This window comes from Mustela nigripes, chromosome 6, assembly GCF_022355385.1.
Source record: "Mustela nigripes isolate SB6536 chromosome 6, MUSNIG.SB6536, whole genome shotgun sequence".
Taxonomy (NCBI): domain Eukaryota; kingdom Metazoa; phylum Chordata; class Mammalia; order Carnivora; family Mustelidae; genus Mustela; species Mustela nigripes.
Window position 1 is genome coordinate 4,815,612 of NC_081562.1, and position 18,462 is coordinate 4,834,073.

The 18,462-nt window shown below is 54.4% G+C and overlaps 1 protein-coding gene across 1 annotated transcript in view; it reads left to right on the forward strand.

The window, feature by feature from the left end:
* SHISAL1 (shisa like 1) overlaps positions 1 to 5,908 on the forward strand; it is a 73,623-nt gene extending 67,715 nt beyond the window's left edge. Inside the window, exon 5 of the mRNA XM_059404570.1 lies at positions 437 to 5,908. Coding sequence (XP_059260553.1) covers position 437 — 1 coding nt within the window. The 3' untranslated portion in view covers positions 438 to 5,908. The remainder of the gene's footprint in view (positions 1 to 436) is intronic.
* The last annotated feature ends 12,554 nt before the right edge of the window (positions 5,909 to 18,462 follow it).

Below are 18,462 nucleotides of genomic sequence, written 5' to 3' on the forward strand. Positions count from 1 at the left end.
ATCACTCTGGTAACTGTTGAGACAGATGAATATTGTTGGTTTTATACATTAAACTGCTAATCTCAGGGATTGAAGACCATATCACTGTATCTGCATTGTGTTCTAGGAATTAGCCTGTTGATTCTCTTGGATTTTCTGTGCATATTATCTGCCATTAATTGTAACTCAAGTTCTTTTATTCCACTCCTAAGATGCTATGCTTTTTTTTCTTGTCTTATTACATGGGCCACGAGTGCCGGTGCTGAATGAAGCCATAGTAGAGGCAGGCTTGCTTGTCTTGCTTCCAGTCTTAACATCAAATAGTTCTCTGTATCCAGAAGTCATGCAGTCAGAGAAAACCCAACTTCTCTGGGCACTGAGTCCCGAGAGAAGTGTCCTCAGTGATTCCCCACGGAGGAGACACTGTATGATATTTTGTTTCCTTCTGCTTCCTCAGAAAACCCTTTTGCCGTGCCTCAGGATGGGGGAGGTGAGACCCGAAGCACCTGGCACAGCCTCCAAGGAGACCAACGTCAACAGAGACCCCAGGGAGAGCCGAGGTGGCTGCGGCGGTGGCAGAGGAAGAAATGCCACCTGTGCCCACAACCCCCTTCCGTGGACTTCTAAGACTAGGAGCAAACTCAGGGGTGGGGGCCAGGGGTTCTAAGGCAGGGGTTCAAGACAGGGTCTTGAGCCACCTGTCTGCAAGCAATAGTCCCATTCTGGGCTGGTGGCTTCTGAGAGGGGACGCCATTGTGGACTCAGGATGACCAGCACAAAGCTGTTCCGGCTAATTCAAGCTGCAGGGATTAGGCCTGTGCACCATACCTGTGGGCCCCTTGCCTCCAGTCCCTCCAGTTGTGGCCTGTGGGCCTGTGTCAGAATACTGAATGTGAGTGTGTGTGTGTGTGTGTGTGTGTGCATAAGTGTGTGTTTGGAGGTATGATTCGGGGTGTTCTTTTTGTTTGGTTGCGTGTTGGTTTCTATTGGAATCCCCACGAGTCCTCTAATGGGCACAGGTCACCAGTGGTGGGGGCCCTGGTCAGCGTCCCCATTCAAACTTCTTGCTGTAGCGGGCAGCCGTGAACCCCCTGGAGTCACCAAGCATGAGGCATGGTCCCGCTATGTCTCAGAGGACATGGGGATTTGAACATGTTAGTGAGGGTTTGTTCTTATGGAATTTACCCCCCTAACAATGTAATAATAGGTGATGAGGCATCTTGGGCCATCCACGGGACAGGCACGGGGGCGCGTGTCTCCATGCACTCCCTCTCTCACTGCCCGGGAGGGGGGTGTGGTGAGCCCCCTGCAGAAATGGCTCTGAGCAGGGAAGGGGCCCAGGGTCACAGAGCCAAGAGGAGACCAGCCACTCTGTTTGATCTTAGGGGTGTAGGAACCCAAAGTCCACACTCCCCAGCCCAGGGGACCCCAGCACAATCCCTGGGACATCTCCCCACTTGCCTCTCAGTGGACTGACTGTTGCCCCAAGATCTCCACCATCACTGCCCTGAAACCTTCATCCACACAGCACATTCTGTTAAGCACCTGCTGTGTGTCAGACCCCAGGCTGGGCAGTGATGGGAACTGGCCATGAGTCAGGCAGGCCGGGTCCCTGCTCTGAAGGGAGGCCACCATCTGGTGGGATAGATACACAGATCTGAGCTGAACACAGTGACGAGGGCTGTGGAAGCACCAAGGGAAGTTTCCAGAAACCATTCCACTTTAGATTTCTGCATAAACCTGGACGCCTCTAACATCCATCCCCAGAGGTCCCAACCACCACCCACCCCACTGGCTGAGGGCACACACACGGAAGGGCACTGCCCGGGAAACCTTCACATAAATCCCCAAGGACCACAAGGCCAGTGTAGACACACCCATTCCACTGGGGGAGTTTCCAGATCTCCCCCAGCTCTTAGCGCAGTGGACCCTGCTCAGCAAACATGTGTCCCTCTGATGGCGTGTCCACACTCAGCCGGACTCTTGCACGCGTGCTGTCTGCCCTCCAGACACACCGGTGAGCGGGTGATGCTCATGGTGCTGGTCGGCGAACTGGGGAGGGAGGGCCGGCGAGAAGGGAATCGTGAGTATGGACGCTGAGTGCTGGGCCCACAGTCAAGTCGGAACAGTCTGTTCGAGAGCCAGCCACGGGCATTAAAGATGGGGTTGGGGGGTGGGGGAGAGCATCCCAGCACAAAGGCCCTCAGGCAGCAGCGTGCTTGATGCTTTCAAAAGATCCAAAGAAATCCAGGATGGCGGAACCGGCAGGAGGGCAGAGGGGTTGAGGAGGAGGGAGTCCAGGCTCTCTGCAAGGCGTACAGACACAACACCCCATCCTTTGATAAAGCATTTTCCAGCTCCATAAGGAAAGGACTCTCCCCCATTTCGTGGACTAGGAATCTGAGACTCAGGTAGGTCCGTGACCTGCCCAAAGTTCACAAGGCAGGCTGGGGCAGAGCAAACCCGTGGTTTCCCCACATCTCCCCAGACAGGGGGGCCCAAGTGTATGGTTTGGCAGCAGCAGAGGGAAAACTTCATTTGAGGTGTTGAGTAGGGATGGGCACATCTTCCTTTGCCTGGACGCTGTGGGCAGCCCTGGAGAGGGGCTCAGCTCCCTCTGGCCCAGGGGGATCAACTCTCACTTGCATCAGATGTGCAGAGCCTCGGGAATCAGGGGAACCCGAGGTTCGGGGGGGTACAAGACCCAGATTCTGACATCAGCTCTGCACTCAGAGCAGTGTGACCTCGGGCCAGGCCTGTGCCTTCTCCGCCCTCAGTTTCCCCCTCGGTAAGAGGAAGGAGTCAGACCAGGTCTTCAGGGGCTGGCATCTCTGGCCTCCTGTGGTCCTGGGCGACGCTCACGCAGCTGCTTACACAGAGTTCCTTCCTTCGGTGGGAAAGAGCTGGCTGCCTCCCCGGCCTGGGGGCCTGAGCCAGAGGCTGCTCTCACCTAGACCAGGCAGGGCTAGGACCCACCTGGTCCGCAGCCCTGAAAATTACAGCTGGCTTCTGGCCCCCTCTCATAGTCTTTTCGGGAGTGACTGGTAACCCTTTAGGGCTTGGGATGGAACATTCTGTTGGATGGGAGGCTTCCCACTTGTAGCTCGGCACACATCACAGCCGGGGACGTGGGAGGGAGGAAACCACAGTCACCGCCTCTCTGAGTGGCTGAGGGGTAAGATGGGGCGCAGGGCCCGAGCGCCCCGAGTGGAGGGCATGGCTGCTGGGAAGGCACGTGTGAACAGGGCTGTCCCCCCACAATGTCCAGGGCTCCTTAAAACCCCACAGGAGCCCGGCTCGTCCCAGCAAAAACCTGCCCCCCTCCGCCCCCTACTGCGGCAGGCCACTGCGCCAATCGGTAGTGTCCCCGAGAATAAGACACAGGGTAGTGATAAGTTCCAGTAGAGATGTTCAGAGTTAGAGTTCTTAGTGACTTCCAAACCCAGTCTTTCAAGCTGCCTCTGTTTACTTTCTACTGTGAGCTTCTGGCTATCCCCACGTCATTTGTAACCGTAACGATAACCCTAGTGCAAAAAGAGAAATAAAAAGCAGAGAAAGAAGACGACAACGTACCTTCCCGGGGAATCTGGGCCCGACGCCGGTCTGTGTCGTGACTCCTGCTCGCAAGGCCTCTTCCCGCTGGGAACGGTGTGTCGTGGACACGCGGCGTCTGCTTTTCCTCTCGCTTGTGTATGGTGTGATCTGTGTGTTTTGGAACTGATTCAGAACAACACCCAGGCCCTCGGCCCTCACCTTAACCTCCGAAGTCACCCTGAGCCTCAGTCGGGGAGGGGCCCGCCCCTGCCGATGGGCCCGGAGCTGCCAGCTCCAGGGGCACGTCTGACACTGACCCGGACTGGTAGGAAACAGCCTTCGTCGAAAACACGTACAGGAACACGCATGCGCCCACACACGCCTACACGCGGGCACACACGCGGGGGCATCCGGGCCCCCTTGTGGTCTCTGATACCCGAGAAAAACAGGCCAGCGGCTAGCGAGGGTGGGTGGTCCTTCCCTTCGTTGTGCGGAACAGCAAGCAGGGAAATACGGCCCCAGGGCTCGGAAGGACATGGGACGGGCTGGGGCTGGATCGGACGACACGGGGAGGGATGTGGGGTAAGAGACACTTCCAGGCTCCTGCCAAGAGACACTTCCAGGCTCCCCGTCACATCCGAAGCTCTCTCTAGGTCATTTCAGTCTCAGCGACACTGTAGGCGTGGCCGTGCCTGGCACCGTCCCCCGCGCGGACCCCCAGACCGCCGTCTGCTCCAGGTCGGTGTCCTGACCCTCTGCCTTTCCTCCAGCCCAGACCCTGCCCGCTGGCTCAGCTGAACCCCCCGACCACTGTGTTTACTAGAGTCTCCTCGATCCTTCAACAACCCAAATCCACGTGATAGCCCCCAGTGATGTCATTGGGGGCACTTCCTGTCCGCGGCGAGGGGCAGCCTTGTCACCGCAGGGAGCCGCTATGCCTCCCCGCCCCCGTCGTCTGCGATGGGAACTTGAGGTTGGAGTCATAGAAGGGACTTTCAGGGGTTCTTGACCTTACCGCTGACCTGGTGAGTATCAGATGGGGTCTAGGTGCTCCCTATAAACCGACTCAAGGTCGGGGAGGCAGCCAGCACCCCCCCAACCCCCGGGGAGTGGTGACACCAGGCTCACTGCCACCTGCAGCCCCGGAGCCCAGACTGGGGCGATGCCATTCACCCTGCAGCACACGGACACCACACACCTGCTGTGCGACCGACGCCCCACGAGGCTCCCAGCCTGCCTTGCAACACACCCAGCCGCACATGGCTGTCAAGGGGACGGATACAACCTTGGGGTCCGTGGCCTGAAAAATAGATGTTGACGTTGAGCAATCAGGCGCGAGAGATAGAAGATTCTAGAAAATCCATTCGCTCATGCATGCATTCCTTCATCTGTTCAACGAATATTTGTCCGTCTCTGAACCCAGCACGCACCTGGGAGCAGATCCTGCTGAACACGGAGATGTCGGAGAACATGCGCATGTCCGTGGGAGAGGCTGGGATCCCCCGAGAAGTGATTAGTTGTCCCCAACATTTAGGAGCGCCCAGATCCACAAAGCAAACAGTTTGCCCCTCTGTGAGAGTGACCCTGGAGGTGGCATTGTCCTTACCCCTCAAGTTCTCAGTACCAGACCCTGCCAGATAGTTGGTGCTCAAGAGAGGCTTGGTGAGTGAGCTGCTCTGACCCTTAGTCACACTGTCCCTAAAACTCCTATCTTTACATCAAAACCCTGATGCGTTTGCCCTTGTCAGAGTGACATTCAGGACTGCGGCAGGGCCCACCCCCCAGCTGTACCATTCACAATGCTGTCAGCAAATGTTTCTGGGTCCCCAGGAACAGCGTTCCTATGGACCACATTGGAACAGCCACCCCCGGGGCTGGTGCAGTGAGGTCCCGTGGATTGCCCTACACCGCTCTTCAAAATGTGCAGGAGCCGATGGAAGTTGATAAACAGGCCGGGGGGTGGGGCGGGGGACGTGGATCACTGGGGCACATGGTTGCAAGTCGCAGATGGCGCCGCCACCACGGGCGTCCAGTGGGACCAAACTGGTGACCTGAGCGAATGTCTTCTTGGAGCCCCGCCTGGGTTCTCGTGTGTGTTCTTTCTGTTTCTCCCCTTCTGTATGTTCAAGCTGGTGGGATGCAGATGGGCAAGCCGTCAGTCTGGGTCAGGTGCAATAACTAAGTGGGGTGCCGAAGGGGAAGGGCTCAGTCACCCCAACAAGGCAGGACCGCCACCCCCCCTGGCTGGTGCGTCCACCCCAGGGTCCGCCAGGCTAGGGCACACAGGTGAGGGTGGGCTAGGGCGGTCCCTCTCTCCCGCGCACCCCGACTTCCCGTGAGCAGGCACAGGGTCTCCCTGAGAGCTGATAACCGGGAAAACCAAAAACCAACAATATTCCTGATAATAATAATGTAATAACAATAATAGTAATAATGTATTTTACACTGCGCTACACTGCTTTTGTCTTTATATACAGTAGTTTTTATAAAGATGTCCTTAGGTTTTAATAAAGGAGTGTCATGTCAACTCTTCCCAGCGTTAAAACTTGCTTTCACGTTTCCAAACGCACTGGCCGCATCCTGCCCTCACGATGTGTCCCTTTTGGCCACGGAGGCTGGGAGAGGAGGGTCCGAGGTCTCGGCTGAGGTCTTGTCCAGTGTGGCACTAGGGGTCCAGCCTGACTTCAGCCCCAAGGGCAGATGGAGAGACCAGACGGGGACCACCTCCCCAGGGACAAGAGCAGGTGGGAAAGCGGACAGAGCGGGCAGGAGGGTGGGCTGGGCACAGTTGCTGCACATTGCCATCTCCTTAAACACTGTGCCGGGCTGGTGAAGCGGGGGCCACTCTTCCCGGATGGGTAGATTCCCATCCCTGGCTCAGACGGTGGCCCTAAATGACTGAGCCCCATCCCGTGGGTTCTCAGAGGAGGACCAGACTTCTGCTCTCCAGGAGGGACAGACACGCTTGTTGGACAAACAGGGGTTTTGCGCCTCCTCTACCTGCCACCCGCGCGGGCCATGTTGGACCCTCTTTCCTCCCAAGTCTCAGCCCCATGAACAATTTGGCCACAGCAGTGTCGCCCCACAAGGGCTGGGGCCGCATCCAGTTCCATTCAAAGCTCCAGTCTCAAACACCATTCTGAGCTCTGCCTCCCACACCCCCCTCCAGACTGGAGTCCTATCCCAGGTCCCAGGGGGCAGAGGAGGACTCAGTGCACCCTGCCCATCCCCCGGGCAGCCAGCATCTGCGCTGGAGCAGAGGAAAGGGCCAGGAAAGGCAGGGGGAAGGGGCTGGTTTGGTGCCACTGTTCTTGCTGCCGTAGGCAAGTTCTGCAGACTTGTCCTTGGGGCACATGGAGGCTTCCTTGGGAGAGCCATGTGGGGTCTCCCCATGCCCCTATTCCTAGGCAAGGAAGACCAGGCCAGGATGTAGCCATTTGTGTGTGCGCGTGTGCACACGCACACACACACACACACACACACACACACAGAGGCTCACATATGTACACACTCACATCCTTCCCCTGCTTGGTGTTGGAGAGGAGACAGGACAAATCCCTGAATAAAGACGGTCCTCCTGGAAAGCTGCCGGCTCTCTCCGAGCTGTCCCTTGTGCTGCGGGCAGGATGACCACAGAGGAGAAGGGACAGAGTTTGGCTTCGGATCTCTCCCGGTCTCGGCTGCCCAGCCAAATGTCTTGGACTTGCCCAGATGGGCCGTGGAGTGCCATGGGCAGGCTCGAGACAAAGGAGAGTTGCCATGAGTCCCAGACCAGGAAGTTCCCCAGACCAGGAATTCAGAAGAAGTCACCACGACCCATCCAAAAAAACACAAAAAAGATATGAGAGGAAAAATCCTGTCCAAAACACCTGATCGTCGAAAAGAAATGGATAATTTTCTTTAAAACATTACAAGTTCCAGAAACTGGTACTAGAGAGTGAGAATCTGAAGAGCCCTTTAATTATTAAATAAATTGAATCCATCAGCAAATTATTCCCATAAGGAAGCTCCAGGCCCCGCAAATTCAACCAAAATTCAATCAAAGGAAGAAATCAAGCCCATGTCGCACAAGCTCTCCTCCTGGGGAACAGGAGGGAAAAATAAGATAAACGTACAAGAGCATCGAACAGCCTCGACTTGTTTTTCTGAGGCCAGAGGAACGGTGACACCAAAACCCGGCAGAGCGAGCCCCGGTCACCACCACAGATGCCAGAATCCTGATCAACACGGAGCACGCGGACTCCGGCAGCCCTCATCGGGCGTATCCCAGAAACGTCGGGTTGCTCGACCATCAGGGAACAAGAACTAGGATCTCTTTACAGCATCAGCATCTTAAAGAGAAACACGCTTGATCTTTTCAATCAGCACAGGAAAAATACATGAATAAACGCCAGCACCTGTTCCAGTTTACAAATGCGGGAGCGCAAGGGGACGTTTTCAATCCAGATAGCCGATCCCCGTGAAATGTACAGAAAACGCCACATGGAGCTTGATCCCTGAAATCTTGAAAGCTTTCCTTTCAGGTCAGGAATGAGCCCTCGACCCCTGTTCTCACCGCGTCTGTCCAATGGCGCAGAGCTCCCAGCAGCGCCGCGAGGCAGAGCCGAGGAATCGAAGGTATAAAGATGAAAACGGAAGAAATTAAAACGTAACTTTCAAGATGATCTGATTGTATCGGGAGGAAATCCAAAATAATCTCATTTAAATTAAAGCCAGTAAGCAAGATACGTACACATATACATATACATGTATGTGTGTATGTATATTTATAAAAATTCATAACATGAAAGTTTATAATATATATACATATATATACATATATATAATTCAAATAAAATCTGATGTGTGTTGCTGAGAACCCTCTATTATACGCCACTCTGGGGCCTGGGCCCCCTCTGATCTGTTCACCACTGTGTCACTCCAAGGCCTCCAAGGCCTCCAAGGTCACCATAGCAAGGAAAGACAGAGCGAGAGGATCATTCGTCACCTTTTCAACACTTTGGGCTGGGGGGAATAAGTGTCCTTTCCACTCACATTCCACCGGTTGGACCGGGTCCCACAGCCCCAGCTAACTGCCAGGGAGCTAGGAAGAGTCGTCCTCCAAGAACGCAAGCCACGCTTGGTCCCCCATGGAGCGCACACTCACACCTTCTCCAGACAGAGACAACCCAACTGCCATGATCACTACATCCAGCTTGAAACATTGGCTCTTGGATAGATGACCTGCACGGGGGTCTCCAGAGGCTCCGTGCCCACCAGCTCTTGCTCTGGACACCTACAAACTGAAAGAATTTCCTGCCTCCGATACGGACCCCATATTCAATGACAGAGCAAGGTCATTACAAATGCAATGAGCACTTCCACATGGAGACAATGGACACGGGTGGCCGTCTCTGCTCTGTGCGATCGCCGCACCCTGGGGGACAGACCTACCTGGGCCCAAGGCCCCTACCCTGGGGAGGGAGGTAAGATTTCTGGATTAGACGTCTCCTAAGAAAGTACATTGTTGGTCATTCTCGGTGGCCCTTGACAATGTCCTGCCGTCAGATTCCTTGGCTACACATGAAACAGTCATGTGGGAGTGTCCCCTTTGGGGGCTGTGGGATCTCAGCTGCTGTCCGCCCATGGAAGACTGGGGACCCAGTGAAGAGTCAAGAGTCAAGTGTTTTGAGTCCTGGCTTTGGGTTCCTCTCTAATACAGTTTCCTTAAAAATGTAGTAGATATTGATATGTGTGTTTCCAGTGAGTTCCATGTTCCATCTCTCAGCAAAAAGTCTATCTGGGATGGGTGCGGGTCTCCACTTTGCTTACTCGTCATTTTGGCCCCGTGTCCCACTCACAGTATAACGGCAGCCACCTGGAGTCTATCTGGACCTTTCTCGTCTGCTTTTTGCCCTGCAGTTTTTCGAGCCTTTGTTGTTCAAATTCTCCCCAAATCCCTTATCAAGGTATTTTTTACCTTTCCAATTTTGCCAAGCCCCAGATTTCTGAAATTTCTCTATTCTCTTTATTTCTGCCCACGAACAGCCATTTCTCTCCTGAGCTCATGGCTTTCTTGCAAAACCTCATTGAGTGTCGTCAACAGCCAAGCTGCGCTTCTACTCTCCTGCTCTCTCCCCCTCTTGTTTTGCTGTTGCAAGTCCAATAGGCTACAGGTTCACACAGACAGACCTGGGTGAATACGTCACCATCCACAACCTGACCCCCCACCCCCCAGATCCAGCGTTTCCTTGGCACCCGCCACCAGCTGCTAAGCTAATGCCGTATCTTTTAGCCTTTTGATACCTCAACACTGGTTTAAGCCAGGACAGCGTAAGGATACTCAGAGGCCAAAAGAAAGGATTCTCCATCCCTTGTGTAAAGATGATGCACTCCCACCATGCCGCAGGGAAACTGCTCCACGATGTGACTCAAGTCATGATGTGACTCGAGCGCTTCCATCTTGTCTCCAGGGCTTTCCCCCAGAGCCTCCCAGACAGGAATGCCCTGGGAGGGAACAGAGATGAAGAAGCATTCTTAATGACCTTATCCCACTGTTACACACTGTCTTCCCAAAGTCCTCCAGATGCAAACATACTGGAAAGACACTATGATCAAAACAATACATGGGGGCACCTGGGTGGCTCAGTTCATGATCCCAGGATCCTGGGATTGAGCCCCACACCGGGCTCTCTGCTCAGCGGGGAGACAAACAGCTTAGAATACAGAAATATAAGGGAGCATATATGGTACTTGATATAACAAAAGTGGTGTTTCAATACAGTGAAGAATTATTAATGAATATATAATTATTAACATTGTTTGACTAAGTCACAAGTATTTACAAGTGATACCAACTGGCTACCCACCCAGGAGAAAAGAAAAGTGGAACCCTATTTCACCATATCTGAAAACCAACGGCCTATTAGAGACTTCAATAAAACAAGAACAATTCAGCAAGAAATTCTAAAAGATTATAGGAACATTCTCAATGTAGGAAAAAGTCCTAATCAAGACCAGACACCCAGTAGCTAAAGAAGTGATAAACAAAGTTAGTTTGTGTTTGGCAAAAGGTAACACAAAGTTAAAATGCGAACAAGAGATTTAAACACAGAGAGCACATACGAGGCTTATATTTAATTTATAGAGAGCACACACAAATCGACAGAGAGGGAATAAACAACCCAAATTCTATAAAAAACAAAAGGGACACCGAGAGGCAACTGACAGAACTAAATCCAGATGGCAACAGACATAGAAAAAGACCTTCCGACACACAGACCTGGGGCAGGGGAGCAGAGTGAAATGAAGAGTTACTGTTGTATACCCGTCAGACCGGCAAAAAAACAAATCTATAAATTTCTCGTTAGCAGCCACGTGAGAAGAGGGTGCTCTCTTGGCACTGTAGTCAGAAATAGAGTCACCGTCACCTCTGTTGGAAGCAATCTGAAAATCTCTATTAAAGTTAAAATACTGTACCCCATTCAACCCCGCATGGATGGGACAGAATTCCACGTGGGAAAGGGAACAAAATGATGCTCGCCCACAAGGCACAGAATCAGTGATATGCTGCTAAGTGATAACAATCTAATTTCGTGGTGCGGGGGAAGCGTGCATTTTTTTATTTATCATAAAATTTACGAACATAAGGGACGCGTGGCGCAGAGTTTACGAGTGATCATAAAATGCGCAATACGCTTGGTTGTAAATTTCGTACAGTCCAATAATCCTTACAGAGGGCTTCCGTCGATTTTTGCCGAACTCTTAGACCTGTAGCCCGCACAGGGTTGTAATCAACGAGCAAGCGTGGGTCCAGCGTGAACGTTCACGGATAGCTCCGTTTTCGTGCATGAGGACGAATAAAATGAAACCAAGACATGCTGGGACTTCACTCCTCTGTCCATGGCATGAATGCCCTCTTTGTCCAGTTAAATACGTTTTCAAGTCCTTGGAGAATGTCCATTTTGGTCATTTTTTTGAGTGTGTGTGCTATTCCCAATGCAATAGCTACAAACATGACACCCTTTGATGTTGAGTTACATCATCAACGTTAGCATTTCTGAAGTACTAGACAACCACCAAGACAGTAAATCAAGTCCTGATCTGTAATGTGTGGCCATTTCCGTGGTGTGTACCTTCTCACCACGGCCATCTGTGAACTACCCGCATGACGTGTCGGATGGGGAAGAGACACACCAAAGCTTGCCGTGACATTGCATGACAACAGATGTTCATCACCTTGACCATCAGTCACGGTGAAATCATTAGGAAGCGATCGTTTTAAGTATTTATTATTGCCTTTGCTTCTCAATAGAATGTATTTAATAAACTACATATTTAATGTAGTTTAATCTCTTTGCTGACTGCACTTAATAACTGGCTCACAAAATTTTCCTGAAAAATTAACAATAGACTCCCACGAGCCAGAACTCTGGCACGGCCCCGGGAATGGCTGGCAAATACGGAGTCGCCACGCCATGGGATTTTATGCAACTATTTACAAGAACGACTTGGAGTTCTACAAAGGATTTGGAGGGATTTTCACAAAGAACGGCCAAATAAGAAGAACAAAATACAGACAAGAGAGAATAATATCGATCCCGTTTTTGCAACACAACGACCTCCCCCAGCAAAAGCTGTGGACATGTGTGCGTACACATTAATTAGTGGTTGCACGAGTATTCCGAAGGATAAGGCGACACGGTTTGAGGACATAGGGTGTGATGTGTGGGAGAGAGGAAAGGGAGCCAAGCAAAATAGGAAAACAGAACAAAAAGACTGCCAATAAAACAAATTGCACATATGTTAACACATTCTGGCATTTATGCATAATATATGCATGTATGTGTTCATATCATTAAAGCACGTCTTGTTTTTTTTTTTTTTAAGATTTTATTTATTTATTTAAGAGAGAAAGAGTGAGAGAGCACGAGCAGGGGGAGGGGCAGAGGGAGAGGGAGAAGCAGACTCCCCACTGAGCAGGGAGCTGGATGGGGGCTCGATCCCAGGACCCTGGGATCATGACCTGAGCTGAAGACAGATGCTTAACCCACTGAGCTGCCCAGGCGCCCCTCATAGAGTACGCTTTAAACCAGGTCCTTCGTGGGACTGTTGTTAGGTTTTCTATTGTTGTGTTCTCCATTGTTGTTGGGTTCTCCATTGTTGTTGGGTTCTCCATTGTTGTGTAGCAATCCCCACCCCAGAATGGAGGATCTTAAATTGCCAACAACCATGTACTGTGACAATTCTGTGGACTCCGAGTGTGCATTTTCTGGGGGCGCTGGCAAGGCTGGGTGGGGCGCGTGCGCCCCCCCGTGCAGCAAGCGCGTGGCTTCCCCGCGTGGCTGCTTGGGCTTCCCCACCGCATGGTGACCGGGCGCAGGGGAGCGGGTGGGGGTGCAGGAGGAGGGCCAGGAAAATGACACAGGGAGTTGCAGGACTTGCAAGGATTTTGAGTTGCATTTTAGGGGAAAAGTGGGAGATTTTGCAAGGTTTTGAGCTGAGGAACAAATTCTGGCTTCCTGTTTGTTAGGGTTATTTTAAAGATTTCATTCATTCATTCATTCATTTTAAGCAAACTTTGCACCCAGTGTGGGGCTTGAACTCATCACCCCAAGGTCGCACACTTGACCGACTGAACCAGCCGAGGGCTACTGGCTTCCTGTTTTGAGCCCCGCGCTGAGGACAGACGGCAGGGCACAAGGATAGAGGATAAAGGTGGCTTGGACCAGGCTGGACGCAGGGGGCACCGTGGGGAGCGGTCAGGTCCTGGCTGTGCTTCGAAGGCAGACAACACGATTTCCTGCACACCGCGTGTGGGGTGTGAGACAGGCTCCATGGGTGAGCGCAGGGTACGTGGCCTGAGTCACTGAAAGCCAGCAAGGCTAGGAGACTGGGAGTTCAGCCATGGGCGTGTTGGGCTTGAGACGAAGCGGTTCACATCCCGGAGGAACGTCACGGAGGCAGCTGGACACCTGGCTGGAGGTCAGGAGAGAGGCCCAGGTTGGAGGATAGTGTGCGAGTCATTAGCATCTCGACAGAGTTTAACTCCACACGTCAGAATCACTAAGGGAGCCTGTGGAAAGACGGAGTCCCGGGACACCGCACTGAGGTGTCAAGCACAAGCTCAAGCACAAGGCGAGTGAGTGTGTGGGGTCCTGAAGCCAGGTGCAGAGACGGCAGCCAGGAGGAGAGGGGGCCCCAACCGCAGAGTCGAGTGCTGCTGGTGGGCAGGGAGCCGGGGTCTGGCAGTGAGTGGGGGTCACCACTGAGTTCATTCAGAGCCGTGTCAGGGGATCTGTGGGGTCAAGGGCCTGCTTGGCCTTGGAGGGCTTTGGAGGGATTCGAGAAAGACGAGGAGGGGTTTTTGCTCTTCCGGGGAGCTTGGCCACCAGGAGAGGGTGGAAGACGGCCGTGAAGGACAGACATGGGGCCGAGGGCCTGTTGAGCACTGGAGAAAGAGCTAGAAGCCTGAGCTCCGAGCTGTACGGAGCCAGCTCCCTCCCTGCTCCTGCCCTCACCCCTCCCCGCCCGCCAGCCGCTCTCAAAGGGAGCCCCCGAACCACACACGGAAGTTCAGCACTCAGGCCGGGGGTGGGCGTTGCCGGGGAACAGCGTGTGCCCCAGATCTGTGGGACCCCCCCCCTCACCTTCCCATTAATCGCCTCGGGATATACCCGGAGCGGCTGGCAAATATTCGAGCCAAACTCGGTTGCAGGAGGCAGCAAGACGTGACGGGAACGAGGAATCTGCGGCATGAGCCGGGGAGGCAGGGCCAGACGGGCTCTCGTTGGAAATGTCTATTTGTGGCTCCCCAGCCTAATTTCTGAATATGATAATGAATAAATATTGGTCTTTCCTTCTGAAGCTTGTTCCATTTGGGTAGTTCTATCAAATAGATACCGCCACCTCTTGTTTTCTAGAACAGTGGAGAGGCTGGGGCTCAGGCAGGGGGAGGGTGTCACCCCGCATGGCCCAGGAAGGGGGTCACGGACAAGGAGGGGGTTACGGGAAGGTCAGAGCCCCTTGGAGGGCGTCTAGGGCTGCCCTCAGCTTCCCCTAACCCCCTGCTCTCATCCCTCCAACATACCCTGCCAAGCGCTCATCTCACTATAGCTTGGATACCACCAGGGACGGGAGTCTCACTATCACAAGCAACCCATTTTATTGTTAGACGGTTCAAAAAATGTTAGAAGGTGCTTTCATTTAAAAAACAGTGTTGACCGCTGTTCTGGACATGGGATGCAGTAAGACCTCCAGGGTCCCTGCCCGCAGTGGACAAACAGGAACCCACCCACACAGCAGAAGGAGAGGAGGGAGGAGACACCCACTAGGGCAGAGGCACTAGGGAGGGGTGAGACAGGGACAGGGCAGGTCATAGGGGTGACCAGGAGCTGTGACAGCTTCACGAGCACTGGGGTCAGAGGGAGCCGTACGTGTGAATATCAGAGGACCGCACTCTGGACAGAGGCTGTGGTGTGGGGACCCTCCTGGCCTCTGAGGACAGGAACCCCCCACCCCGTGATGTGGGTGCCCCTCTTCAGTGTCCTTGTTGGGGTCAGGTTGGTCCCAGGAGCAGAAATAGGACCGGGACCAGGGGGCAGTTGGCAGAAAGGAGCTATATCTCTCTGAGCCTAGAGGCACCGTGAGGCACCGTGTGAGTATGCGCTACCCATGGACCGAGCCCTCCCCCTCCAGGTCCCCACCCCCACCTTCCCCACCCCACCCGCTCTAGGTCTCTGTGGCCTTCCCCCAAGCAGAACCTGCCCCCACCCCCCACCCCTGGAGACCCTCTTTCCTGGCAGCCTTGGGGGACCCGGCTTAGGTTTACTGGACTCTGTGGGGTCTCCCCCCGCATGAAGCTGGGCTCCAGCTGCCTCACCCCCCAGCCCAGCACCCCTCACCCCCGGGGACCTCATGACTACTCCCTGCTGCGGGTCAGCCCCATACAGGCTCCTGTCCCTGCTCTATGTACTAAAGAGAGTCCCCAAAAGACATGTCTGAGTCCTCATCCCCAGGACTGTGAACTTATTTGGACAGAGGGTCTTTGCAGATATGATTAAAATGAGGTCATCCTAGACTTAGGCCAGACCCTACATCCAATGACCGGTGTCCTTCTAAGAGGAAGAGGGGGATATTTGAGGCACAGACACAGAAGAGACCCACAGAGGACATTCTGTGAGAACAAGGAGAGCGGAGGAAGGCGCCACAAACCGCCCCAGGGACACTGGGGGTTCCACGACCACCAGGAGCCCCGAGAAAGCCTGGGACAGCTTCTCCCTCAGGGTCTCCAGAAGGACCCAGCCCTGCCCACATCCTGCTCCAGGACTCGGGTCCGCAGACAGCGACAATGCATTTCCCTTGTCTTAGGCCACCCCGTGGATGTTGGTTTGGCACAACCAACCCAGGGAGGTCTGGAAAGACAGACGACCGCTCAGGTGCAGAGCCGGCAGACCGCTAACAGAACGGGTGGCCGAGGGACCGGCCCGGGGCAGGGTCGGTGAGGGCAGCCCTCACCCTGGGCCTCCTCTTTCTCTCCACACGTGGCTCTGAGCGGCTGGTTCCAGTCCCCAGTCCCAGCCCTGGGCTGCCCCGGGGCTCTGGTACTGGGCTCTCCTGGCTCTCATGCTACAGCTGTGTGGCTTGGAGAATGTTATCGACCTCTCTGGGCTCCTGCCAAGTGAGTGTGCGAGAACTCCCATTGGAGGTTATCCTGAGGTTACCATTATCGCGAGCCACACAGCTAGGAGCGAGCGCTGAGTGGGCGCCCAAGGAGTACCCAGACGGCTGAGGACAAGCCCTCCGTGTACCTTCCGTCTCCCCAGCGAGGGACCGAAGGAACACATGCTGATCGGACAGTATATCCACCCGAAGCCGATGTTTCTTATGCAGAATTTTATTCTTATCATTGGTGGCAGCTTGTGAAATGCGTAGCTAAGTGTATTTAAAGGATTTTACACTTGTGTAAGGATTTCTCTGAAAACTCAGTCATAAATGAGGGGGTGTCCTTTGTCCAAACACACACCTCCCCTGTCCCCAGGGTGCAGCCCCAGACCCGGGGCCCCCGAGCCTACCACAGCCAGGCTCTCGGTCTGTGCCAGCCTCCAGCCCTCCTCCTCTCGGCTCCCACTGGATGGGACAACTTGGCCCAGAAGCAGTCGTGCGGTGGAGGGAAGGCACCATTAAAACCTTCTCTGTCCTCACCCGAGACAGGAGCTGGGTCACCTGCCACCATCAGAAAACAGCCTGACACAGCCGAGCGGCCTGCGGGGCCTGTCTGAGACGCCTTCCCCTGCTGGGCTCACTGGCTTGGTTCATCTCGGGCCCGAGCCTGTCTCCAGCCCCATTTGCTCTCTGTGTCCCCCCGGGGGTCTCAGCTCCGTCTCGCCTGAGCAACCGAGAAAAGCCTGCCCCTCACCTCTCAAGCTCAGCAGGGCTTGTGACCACATGAGCTGCAAAGCCCAGGGGACTCCTGCCGCAGGACTTCCAGTCTGGTCACCAAAGGCCACCATCTTCCTCCCGGGACACTCAGGCCCCGCCCTCCTGCACCCAGCAGCCGCCGTCCTCGGGAGCTGGTCAGTCCCCGGAGTCAGCCAGGCCCACCCTGGGACCGGACAGGCCAGTGGGACACCTTGGACAGGTCTGACCGCCCCAGCCGCTCTGGCCTTTCTACCTGAGGCCCCCACACTCAGGAGGCAGGGGGACTTCGGCAAAAGGAACAGGAAAGCAGTTTCCGCTTGCAAACTGAAATGAGACATGGGACCCTCCCAGGGCCTTGAAAGGGACCTGGGGAAGGGACAGACCCTGAGGCGCCTCCCTGTCCTCCCTCCCAGGAAATGCACTCTGCCTTTTTAAAAAAGTCTGCCCCTTGTTCCAGAAACCAACCCTGTGTCAGCCAGGATTCCTCGCTGTCTCAACCACATCACAGACCGTGCGTACCCACAAAGATCCCACCAGGGGCCAGCTCTCCCCACAACACTGGGTCTGGGGAAGTATGGGCACTTACAGCACTTACAGCACATGAGACGGGATAGAAGGCATCCTCCGAAGAGTTCCAGGGCAGGGAGAGGATCCCACTGGAGTCTCAAGGTCAAAGCGCCCTGGACCTAAAGTGGGGGAGATTGAGGGGGAAGGGTCTTGTCCCCCGACCAAGAACCCCTGAGGTTAGGGGTGTCCCTAGACCTCGTGCCTCATGGGCTTGTCGCATGAATGGGAGGGAAGGGGTCTGAAAGACAGGAAAAGGAGGAGGAAGGAGGGGAGAAGGAAGAGAGGAGGCAGGGGGGAGGAAGACGGGCAGGGAGGAAGGAAAGAGGGAGGCGGTCGAGAACTGACCCTTGGCCCAGAGATGGCAGAACAAGAGCAGAGGCGGGAGAGGAACCTGCGCCACGCCACAAGGAGCTGAACCCAAGCCAGACCTGAGTTTTCCTTCCTGCTCACGGTGCCCTCCTGCCCCCAAGGCTCCGGAGAGTCCATGAGGGCCCCTCCCTGTGTCTCCCCTTCTCACCGGCTTCTATCCCAGCCAGCCAGCTGCTGCGTAAGGTTGCCCTGTGCTGTTCTTTTTCTCAGAGCAGACGCCTTTGTCCAAATGAAGGAGACCTCTCAAACCTCTCAAAATGAAGGATGAACAGGAGGACTCAGGCCTTCCCGGTTTCTTTGTGGTCGACAACTATGGTTCTGGGACCTGGCTAACTCTTAGAGTCCCCTGGACAGGGTCTAGACCTTCCAGCATCCAAAACGCCCCTGGACCAGGGACTGAGAATGTCTACAGGTGAGACCCAGGATCACAAGTCCAAGGGCGGCCAAGAGGAGAGCCACCATCCTCGGGCTGCTACTCCACGTGTGCTCCACGGACGCTGGCAGCATCCAGATCCCCCGGAGCCTGTCAGCAAGGCAGAATCTGTATCAAACACCCAGATGAGTCATGCACGTGTAAATTCTGAGCGGCTGCCTGGTGTTTAATATAAAATCCAG